This window comes from Acanthisitta chloris, unplaced genomic scaffold (genome assembly GCF_000695815.1).
Source record: "Acanthisitta chloris isolate BGI_N310 unplaced genomic scaffold, ASM69581v1 scaffold998, whole genome shotgun sequence".
Classification (NCBI taxonomy): domain Eukaryota; kingdom Metazoa; phylum Chordata; class Aves; order Passeriformes; family Acanthisittidae; genus Acanthisitta; species Acanthisitta chloris.
Window position 1 is genome coordinate 51,823 of NW_008687957.1, and position 11,819 is coordinate 63,641.

At 39.3% G+C, this 11,819-nt stretch overlaps 1 protein-coding gene across 1 annotated transcript in view; it reads left to right on the forward strand.

The window, feature by feature from the left end:
- LOC103808085 (gamma-aminobutyric acid receptor subunit gamma-3) overlaps window positions 1-11,819 on the forward strand; it is a gene marked incomplete at its 5' end in the record, with an annotated part of 44,184 nt that overhangs the window by 24,448 nt on the left and 7,917 nt on the right. Inside the window, one exon of the mRNA XM_009080850.1 lies at window positions 8,851-9,003. Coding sequence (XP_009079098.1) covers window positions 8,851-9,003 — 153 coding nt within the window. The remainder of the gene's footprint in view (window positions 1-8,850; window positions 9,004-11,819) is intronic.

The following is an 11,819-nucleotide window of genomic DNA, read 5'->3' on the forward strand; positions in this document are numbered from 1 at the left end:
TCTGGTTTGATGTTACTTCATGCTTTTTTTAATGATGGAGAAGCCATCACAACATTCAGACTTGTTAAGTTTTAAGTGACACAAAGGTTGAGGAAGTGGACAATAGCAGCTACAAGTCAGATAGGATAAGTGTCAACAGACATTTCTGTACTTCAGAACATGTATTCAAGTTTAAAGTATGTATTTAGGATTGAAGCCTATTTGCTTTTCCAGAATTGGAGACCTGATGTTCTGAGTGCTACAGGTCTAAAGGATGTGGGATATTTCTGCTCAAGTAATAGTTATATCAAAATATATTCCATGTTTGAAGTTATGGCCAACATACCAGGCACAGATTTTGCTTATGTATTCAAAGATTATGCCCGAGGAGAAGGACATATATATTATCTGTGTATATCATGCTTATGCTGCTGCTGTTAAATTGAGACCTAATTCCAATGGCTGCACTTCAAGAATTATTTTGAAAAGTTGTGTACATGAGCACTTGAAAGAGCTACAAGATTTATCAGACACTGGAAATAATTCCTTGTGTTAAGTGATCATAAGTGTTTATCTTGAAGGATAAAATGTGGTTGATTACCATCTCTAAATGCATGAGAAAAAGAAAACTGGCTAAAAAGGGTTCATCAGTATAGCAAAGATGTATTAAGGCTTAAGGTCTGAGGTGATGCTAGATGGCTGCAGACTAAGAAAAACCACCTGTTTTTCCCACTAAGAATAACTTGGCATCAAAAGAACCTCAAGGATTGCATTGCAACTCTCTTGCTGGAATGTTTAAAAATAAAGGTAGGATGCCTTTCTAAATCTGTTCCACTTTATCAATAACGTTTGGGTTTGCAGCAGTGCTTGATTCAGAAAAATCTCACACCATGCAGAAAATGCAACCAGATAATCCCTCCCAGATAATTCAGAATGCAACATGGTCAACAGGGAAGGGCTTCCAACAGTGAGATACTGTGTAAAACTTTCAAAAGATTACAAGGGAAAATAATCCACATGAGCATAACCTAGGGACAGCTGAGGTATGTCAGTATGGACAGAAATAAACACATTACCCAGTTCCACAATTATATAAAATATGTCATAGTAGTGTGCAGTGATTGGAGATGAGGCCAAACTCGTCAACATTTCAATGAAGCAAGAAGACTATCAGGTCAAGCAAACTGTTGGTTTTTTTTGTTTGGGGTTGTTTGGAGTTTCTAATGTGCAAAATTAAATTCTGAGAAAGAAAAAGCATTTTATTTGAAAATGTTAACACAGGATTTTCTGATAGCTAATTAACAGCTGTTCCTCCTGGTCTGGGAATGACAATCTCACCAAATCCAGTCCTGTGGGACTTCTAACAAACCATGGCACAAATGGGCCTCGTCCCCAGACAGCAGCGCTGGGGATCAGAAATGCAGTCCCAGAAATAAAAGAGTAGTGATCAACATTGGCAGGTGACATAAACCTGAGGCTTCCCAGTGCTTTTTAAGAGCAAAGTGAATGCAAGAGTCATTAATGTTGTGTATTCTCAGATGTCCTACAGTATTTGGTGCTCTGTAGAGTGTGAAAAACGATCTGTTTGAGAAACATTGCCCAGCTCCTCATCAATAAACCCTCTCAGGAAAAGATTCCTACATAAAATACATTCATTTTCACTCTGGTCCTGCATCTACTTTACTGACACAGGCAGCTATGGCAATTTATTATTGTTTTTACTTCACCTGCTATTGTTCACTCTTGTTCTTCAAGCCCAAAAGAAAACCTACATATGGAAAATAGTGTGTAATGGAACATGCCATGCTACACCATCGTTGTATATTGATTTTCTCTCAGATTGATGCATGAATCCAAATGGAGATTATGCAGGTAACTTCTCTGCTGTTGAGGCAGTAATTGCATTGGACTGGTAATCATGGATCAAAGTCTTGCTTATAGTATTACACATTTTTTCCCCCATCGTGTGCCTTGATGAAACTGCATTTTTTTGGAGGATTTTCCAATATTACTTGTACCTTACAACAGCCAAATGAAAATTCCATTGTTTTTATTACTTCCCTGTTTCAAGGAATATATGTAATGATACTTCGTGTTGTAAAATGAGGATGTCAAGATGTCTAAAAGTAATAAGCCTGAACATCCTGAGAGCAATTTCAATGCTGGTAATGCCTCATAGATGAATGATGTGCTACAGCTTCTCCTGGTTTTGTGTGTCATACACAGCAGTGGGAGTGGGAAGGAAGAACAGGTGTATTTGGCAGGACAGTTTGCATAATAGATAAGCACATAAGTTTACCAATAAACCAAACTGTCTCGATCGTCCCAGACACTAAAATAATGATTGTTTTTTTCAAATCTTGTATTTTTTGGAATTAATTTTGGAGGTCAGTTATGTTCCATGGACCTTGATTCATCATTCAAAATACTCCAGACACTTAACAGAAAATATGGGATGCAGACAGTGAAATGATTGCAGCTGAATCAAAAGTAACTGCCTTTCCAACTGTCAGTATGGCATATAATCAATGGGTTGGGGCAGAAGAAATACTGACTAGTAGGTTTCAAATTACTGTGAGACACAATGAATTGAAAAGATTTTTTTAAATTGGGTCTTTTATTTACTTAATTTCAGTTTTTCATTAAAAGTTCTAGTATACAACATATGCATGCTGATAATTCTGGGGAAAAAAGATCAAGGCAAAGAAGTTAGAACTTTGGATAAAATCAGTGGTTTTCCGGACTCAGTACTAAATGACAAAAACAGAGGATGAAATAATTTTATGTGCTGCAAACATAGTCATTCATTTATAAAAGCAGACAATAGTTGATTTAGCAAAACACAAATATTTTGAAAATGCCACTTGCATCTATAAAAATGGAAGTTCAGTATCCAAGGAAAAATGAACAGAAGAAATTCAAATTATTTTACAGTGATGAAAAAAATTAGTAACTTCAAGTAAAAATAGGTTCCTCGATATTGGACTCTTGCTATTACATCAGGAAACAAATCCAACTTAATGTCTTGTGGTTCTGCTAAGTTAGGATGAAGTGTTGGTCTTAACTTTAAAAAATCTGTTCCCTCAGACAACCTGTGATCTGGATTTTTCATTTTTATTATGCATATTTATGCCTATGTATATACTTTAACTGAACACAATTCCTACAGGCACAAACAATGCTGTTGAGGTTAGGGGTTTTTTTCCCACTATGTACTGGTATAGTAATTTGTCTGTGATAATGGGAATTTTTTTTTTCCCACTATGTACTGATATAGTAATTTGTCTGTGATAATGGGAAACTTAAGCAATGACTTTGCAGTCATGGTGTGCAAGCATTTCTGGAAAAATTTTATTTTCAAGTGCTGAAAGGTAAATCTGGGCTACACTGCTGTTGTTCATGCACACACAGAGACTCAGCCCAATAATGCCACGATGATGAACTCAAAACAGAGATCTTTGGGACACAGAAAGCTTTTTAAATCTCACTAGCCATTGCATAAGACCCTTGTTTGTGACTAGACACCTATTCACTTAGCTTCCATAGCAATACATGTGAAAAATGACTCCTCTGAAGGCCTGGATGAATTTTGTTTCTGTGGTTATAAATGGAGCTTAAGCAGAAATGTAATTGGTGCCTATTACCACTCCAAGAACATCGTTGGGATGAGGTGTAAACATCTTTCTCTGCTGTACACATGCTCCCATCCAGGAACAGTATCTAGGTGTGATAAATGACTGAGTCCCAGACAGGATTGCAGTCAAAGTTTACAATTTATGATGTGAATTTAAGCAAGCAAAGAGCCCTGGGTGGCTCTGCCCTGACAGCTCTGCCCTCTCAGCTCTCAGGGCTGTGCCACAGCAGCTTACAATTCCACATGAACAGATCCCAGACAATGTAAGGCTTATACTTACAAAACAATATTGAGATATAGATTGAGGCAGATTCTAACATTGCTCCGTCTTGACACGAGTCAGGGGAACACATTTCACATAGGTATTGCCAGGAAAATACCTAAATGCTGAAGAAACATAGACAAACCTAAGACTAGCCCTGATGTGACAGAACAACCTCAATCATTTTGTTCTCCCTTTGGGCTGGGAAGTGTTTCACAGAATCACAGAATGGGTCAGGGGGGAAGGGACCACAGAGAGTGACCAGGGCCAATCTTCCTGCCCAGGCAGAGCCATCCTGGAGCACACACTGCAGGATTGTGCCAGAAGGTTCTTGAATATCTCCAGTGAGGGACAATCCACAGCTCCTCTGGTCAATCTGTTCCAGTGTGCAGTGACTGGCACATTTTTTATTAGCTCCTATGGAGTATTGATTGTTCCTGGAAATCAGAATTGTTGATATAGTCTGACTGACACATACTGGATGAGTCAGAATCAGCCTCCAGTAAGTCCTCAGCATTTCTTCATTATTTATAAAGATGTTGAGGAAGACAAAGGCATTTTTAATACACTTTCATGATTTTCATTCTTTCTACATTTTCCATCCCTGTGTTTTTTTAAGAATAGTTCCTTTTGCAGTCATAACCACCTGTGAGGACATTAAGCTACTTCTTCTGCCATTTTGCTGAGTTTTTGCCTCTTCCAAAGTTCAAACTTCCTCCATACCAGTCTGAAGACAAAGTGTCTAAGAAAGTCAGGTTAGGATGGGATGCCAGCTCTGAAGACAGACTGTCTGCTGAAGTATTAGTGATGGGCAGTGGAATCACCATCCATCTGTTTTCACTTTACTAATGCTAGTAAGAAGGTAGCTTGACCCTCCACCAGGTATTATCTCAGAGATGTTGCAATGATGGTCTGGGATGTAAAAAGACTTAATTCACATGACTTTTCTGTCTGATTTTGAATCACAGAATCACAGAATGGCTTGGGTTTTAAGGGATCTTAAGTATATCTAGTTCCAAGCCCCCTGAATAACACTAAGTAAGAAGCTATTTCTGTTCTGGGAAGAAAATAAATGTAATTAGGGTATGGAGCCATAAGTATCCTGCCAGCAGTGCTGTCCAGAGACACCAAAGTGCTCTTTAGAAACTTGGCATCATTGTTCCCTTTCCACATGCACTTTGAGGGACTGAGGTCCAGAGTGGCAACAAGACTAACTCCAACACCTTCCACTAGAACAGGTTGCTCAGAACCCCATCCAGCCTGGCCTTGACCCCTTCAGGGATGGGACAGCCACAACTTCTCTGGGCAATCTGTGCCAAGGGTTGCCTGGGCAACCTTGGCCATGCTCACAGAAAAGATTTTGTTCCTAATATCTAATCTAAACTTGCTCTCTATCAGTTTGACTCCATTCCCCCACGTCCTGTCACTACCTGCTTTGTGAACTGTCTCTCTCCATCTTTCCCCCAGGCTCCAGCAGGTACTGGAAGGCTGCAGTGAGGTCACTCTGAAGCCTCCTCTTTTCCAGGCTGAACAACCCTAATTCTCTTAATTAAGCAGGGTTGTGTTTTGTACCACAGTTCATCTTTCTGCCTGACTTTGAACTGAGAGATTCTTTCCAGGCAGTGTAGAATCTGGAACCTGAAACCATCTCTTGAACCTGAAACCTGCACATCCTCAGCTGACACCAGCATTGCTGCAATAGCATGCAGCAATTCAAAAAAACCTCTTTGGTGAACATTTTGCAAAAACTTCTGCACTTACTGACTTTGGTGAAAATTTAGCTTTTTTTCAGTGGTTTTATTAGTCATCTGTGTTTCTGTTGTACTCAACAACAGGAGTGGTCTCTTGCTTGAGCTAATTGTTTTCAAATATTACAGTTCTACCTGCATATCAGAGGGCAGAACTGTAAAGGAAGGCATTCATGATGCAGAGTCATTGTCCTGGATGACTCACAGGCAGTAGCCAAACAGGTAGAAAATTTCCAGCTTATTAAGAAAACTTTTCTACCTAGAAAATTTCCAGCTTATTAAGAAAACAAGGAACCCAGTTCAGGAAAGGCAAAAATGGAGCATTGGGAAGAAAAGGTCAGAAAACAAGCTGGGGGCAAACAAAGAGCTAATGACTAGATTAAATAAGGTCTTCACTTGGCTTCCAAATAAAAAGTGATAAATACAAAGTACTGAAGATTAGAAACTTAGTTTGCTTACTATTAAGTAAATTTCTTTTAATAAGATAATGAGGAAGATGCCTCAGTGTACTCTCTGTGGTCTTGCTGATCAACAAAGTGATACTCATGACACACTGTGTCCTCATTCTAATGACTGAGGCTTTCTTCTGCAATCAAACTCTCATAACGACACAGATTAACTCTGACACTCATTATTCTGCAGTTCTAGGGATGGACAGTTAACATGGAACTTTCCCTCACATGCTGAAACTAATCTGTGTGCATTGCAGCTTCATAGTTCAGTCTTTGTAAAGTCATTCGTTGTCAAGCTTTTTTACATTATTAATTCCACTGAACCAAATTGCTTGGTGTATTATCTGTCAGTGCATGCCCATGAATTAGAGGGCACCACAGAGGGTACAGTTCTATATTTGAGCACTTGCAACTTCTTGTAAAATGTTACTAAGTCACAGTTCCTTTATTTAACTTCTGCAGAGAAGATGAAAAAGTTGTTGCAATAAACAGGAAGGAAAGGAAGAAAAGGAAGGAAAGGAAGGAAGGAAAGGAAGGAAAGGAAGGAAAGGAAGGAAGGAAGGAAGGAAGGAAGGAAGGAAGGAAGGAAGGAAGGAAGGAAGGAAGGAAGGAAGGAAGGAAGGAAGGAAGGAAGGAAGGAAGGAAGGAAGGAAGGAAGGAAGGAAGGAAGGAAGGAAGGAAGGAAGGAAGGAAGGAAGGAAGGAAGGAAGGAAGGAAGGAAGGAAGGAAGGAAGGAAGGGAAGGAGGACGGACACAGGTAGAGAAGGAGTTGTGCATATCCCAAAGGATGAAGACATCATCTTTAACTGTGAAACAAATGAGGAATATAGCTAAAATACCCTTTAAAGGGGCAAGAAGGTTATTGTATTTAAGTAAAATAAGCTTACCACCCTCACAGAATTAGCCCAATTTCTCACCATGGCATCAAGGGGTGTGATTAACTCCTCAGATCATCTGCAAGTGTCTTCAATGATCTTGTCCACATCCAAGCCAATCACTCTCCTTTTTTAATCACAGGAAAGAAATGGAAATGTTTTGAATACATTCACCTCCTTCTAAAATGCACCTCTAAACCAGATAATACAAACCAGATACTGGAAGTACCAATTTCTTTTTATTAAGTACAGAAAGAAAGCCACAGTGTGCAGGTCATCTGGAGAATTAACCTTCCAGTTGTCTAAAATCACAGGAAATGAATCCAGAAAGAAAGACACTAATCAAATTCGTGGCTTGTCAAAATGTGCACACACATCTAACAGAAGCATTATGGAAACACTCACAGGCTTATCAACTTCTTCCAAATATATCTATCGTGAACCAATGTACTTAACACGTAGGAACATTTCCTTTTGACATGCTGTTCTAAGTTTCTTTCTCCAGTTCACACCATCAGATTTTTATTTGTCATTAACTTTGGAGCTTATGGTAATTCACTGATTCTACAGTGCCTTCAGAGATGCTTTGCATGAAAATTATTCTTATCGAATTAATTTCTTTTCTATTTAATATTTGGCTATAATCAAAATATCCACTGCATTAAATGCCTTTGTTTATATTATCACTGCTACTAGAAGATTAAGCTTTAATTTGTCTCAACTAATAAACCCATTAGGCCTCTACTCAGGTGAATTTTATGTACCTCTATGTACCTTAATCTTTCCAATTTCTTCATTCTTCCAATGGTTTGCTGTAACTAGAGTTACCCACCTATTGCAAATGATGCCTCCTACAAATATCATCCTCTAGAAAGTCTAGGTCTGTAACAAGAAACAATATAATTTATTAGGCCAAGTCTGATGTAGTCAGACAAAACCCCATAAAAATTATCAGGCATATAAACTGTTCTTCACATCTGAAATGGAAGCAACTCACTGCAAGCAAAGTACAGAAATTGGGTCCAGTTCAGTTTCATTACTGTTAATCACTGGGACTGTCTGAGAGAAAAGGTGAAGCTGAGGGACCTGTTAGTAAGGACAGAGGTGATAAGGTTAGTAGCCTCTACTGAACAGAGAGAGAGGGGCAGGTTATTATTCTCTGTGGAGACACCAGGGTCAGCAGAAGAGATACCATGAAGAAAATGATATAATGTGAGACAAACTAGACTTCTTACAGAGCTCTCGATTTTATGAGCTTTACTGTTCAGCAGAATAATAAACTTTATATCCAGACTCACCTTCTGAAGGTTTCACAGAAGTCACAAGTGGCCACAACTCTTATGAAATGGAGGAATACTGACAGATTTCCTCTCTCACCATCACTGAGGTTCTAGTATCTCTAAATGACTATTTAAGTGAAGTCCTACTCATGTGCAGGCTACACTACATAAAGACTCTACTGTCTGATTTGTGTCTCAAAAGCAGAGAGCAGAAGTCACTCAAACATGAAATCAGGGCATGGGAGACACTGCCTGAAGAAGGAAGGATTTTGTGTGGCTTGGGTACAGAATCTGGTGAATGTCTTCATGTTTGTGGTCATGAAGCCATCCAGAAATATCAAGTCTGGAAATTCAAGGTGCCTTTCAAAACTCTCCTCATCTGAAATGATTAGTGAGAGGTTCTGCCTGTCTAAATACATAATTTCCACAGGGACTCAAACCAAGGAAATTAGAGTGGCAAAGTTTAAATTTCATATGAACATTACTGCACAGATGCTGTTGAACTACTAAAAAATATTTAATGTGCAGTGGTTTTATGAAGCTTGAAATATTAGCAGGTCATTGAACAGCTGTCTGTATCCCACCACAATGTCAATTTATTTTCTGTGCTATTATTGCAGGTGATTATGTAGTCATGACTATATACTTCGACTTAAGTAGAAGAATGGGATATTTTACTATACAAACATACATTCCCTGTATATTAACAGTTGTTCTCTCCTGGGTATCCTTTTGGATTAAAAAAGATGCCACACCAGCAAGAACAGCATTAGGTAAGTTGTTAATAATTCCCTTTTCTGCTCTTGGTGCTATTCCCACACCACCATTTGGAAATGTCAGCTTCCTTTCAAAGACACCACCAGCTCCACATTTGGGATTATTGCTGCTACATCTTGCATACCCAGGTCTACTTACCACTGCCACCACTGGTTTTCTTCCTGTAACAGGGTAATTAAAAGGAAACTAGCCTGACCCTTTGGATGAAACTGCCACCTATTTTGCATAAAAGCCTAGAATTAATGGCTGTCTCCTTGTTCTTGCTATGATATTTTAGTGACATTTTTGAAGAATTAATTAATTGCACTGCTGGTTTCCTTCCCTTCTGAAACTCTTCCCCACAGGGCATTATGTCTTACATATACAGAAAACTGTGGGTTGTAATAATATTAACTCATGAAAAGTGTTTCAGTTTGCATGCTTGAAGTCAAGCTCCTCACTGGGTGTATTGATATTTTTCTCAGATTGTGGAGATTTAAGCTGGTTTTGGTTTTCCAGAATCTCATTTATCTCAGGACCAGCATGTGCATTTTGGCAATGTGCTTTAGGATGCTCTTAGACACTTAGACACTTAGAAATTTATTCTTATGTCTATAGGAAAGCCTGGGGGTTTTGCCAGCATCCAGAGGATGGGGCCATGTAACAGGTGTACACCAGAACCAAAGGAAAAACAACATCTTAGTTCAGGTCATGGTTGTCACATCTGCCACTACTAAATCATTCAGCAATCTACCAGTCTAGGAAGAAAGGGGAGGCTATGTCAAGGTTTACATGTCTGTTTTCAAGCACAGAGTCTACCATTCCCAGCTATTCACTGCATCCTCCTGCTGGAGTTTGTTACCATCTGGGCCCATTCTGAGGCAATTTTGCAAGAAAGGAGTATTCAGTTTTCACTCCCTTCATGGGAGTGCCAAAGTGCTGCTTACACCATGACTCCAGCAATGTGATGGACTCTAGACTGACATTATTCTGTGATCCTCTCTACCTCCAGCACAGTGAAAAACCACAGACAGGTGAGGACAGAGCAGTTGTACAACTGCCTGTTCCTGGCTGTGTACAGGCCAAAAGTTAGGCAAGAGGTCTTTAGAGTACTTCTGTGCTGGGCTCCATTCTTCTTAAACTGGGTGACTCAGGGGAGAAAAGGAAAGACTGACCATGATCCATCTTTTTGAACAGGATTCTCAAGTCCCACGTGTGGGCAGAGTCACACATTTAGGTTATACTTCTTAGTACATACCAGAAAAGGGAGACAAGACACCCAACAGTTTGCAATACTGATTTGCCATAAGCAGTGCTCATTTTCTGTTCCTGAGGGTGGTTCCAATTCATTAGACAGAAGTAGGTTAGATCACTAATCACTGCAGTGTGACTCTCCCTGCCAGCCAGCAGGAACTTCAGGCAAAAAATATATTCAGATACTGAGGTCATGGATTTGTAGTAAGAACATAAAAATGAGCAATGTTCCAAGGCTATATTCAATGGCTGTCATGACTAACTCCTAAAACGCTGATGGAGAATTAAATTTCTAGGTTAAAATATAAATTTTCTATAAATAAAGTCAAATGACAAGAAAAGAATATACACATGGGTCACTTTTTGTGCACAGGGTCCTGTTTCTCCCAAATTGGCAATGGCCTGTTGACTCTTGGGATGCAGTAGGCAGATGTTCCCATTTCACTGTATAATGCTACTTATAAATCTGACTGAGCAAGAGTTCACATCCACATTTGGATAGTCTCACATCGTGAAAGTGTGAGTAATACAGCCAAAGGCAAACTGCTGAAATTGTCCTGCTAATTAGTTGAAATTAATTGTAGACTCAACGCACCAAACCTTCTCCAAGTTTAGCTGCATTGATATAAAGGGTTAGCACCAGGGAAATATTTCACTCCTTGAAATTAATGAGTAATATTCTAAGCTATTGGCAACTGCTCAGAGTTACATGAAGGACAGGTTTGACTCCTCTGAATAACACTAAGTAAGGAGCTATTTCTGTTCTGGGAAGAAAATAAATGTAATTAGGGTATGGAGCCATAAGTATCCTGCCAGCAGTGCTGTCCAGAGACACCAAAGTGCTCTTTAGAAACTTGGCATCATTGTTCCCTTTCCACATGCACTTTGAGGGACTGAGGTCCAGAGTGGCAACAAGACTAACTCCAGGTCTCCTGAAGAATCAGAGGGAAAATGGAAGCAGAGTTTGAGTGCTGGATGAGAACTGTATTTTGTGATGAGGCTACTCTGCTCTTCATTCAAATAGAAAAAAAAGTCTCTCTGCACTTTCTGCTTGTGTCTAGTAAACAAAATGTTCTTCTCTCAGTGTTCATAGTCAAGAGCAGCCAGGAAGTCCCTGAAGAAAAGCTATGATCCAGAAAAGAATAGGTTGTTTTCCTTGAAGATGAAGGGAACTAAGTGAAGCTGAAGCTTTCATCCCAGTCTCCCCCTACTTTTCCAAAATGGGTATCATGTGTAATAGGACTAGGCAGTTACTGCAGAACAACTTCAAACTGCAGTTTAAAAAGACACAGTGGGTATTCAGGCCAGCAATGTGTGAATGTAAAAGAAGATACAGATGATGTTCAATAAAAAATGAACTTTGATTTCCTTGACTTCCTCAGCTGATTCACTAGAAAACCAAGAAAATGCTCCAAACAGGTGCCAGACCAGAAAGGTGGAGAAGTAAGTTTAGAAACAAGTGATAGCATAGGTGAAAGCAGGAGACATTTCCTTCAGTGTCCCACCAAAATACCCTTAGCAAAATAAGGAAAAAAATAGCCTTGCTGATCAAAGATTTTCTGACAGTGAAATTCCTGCT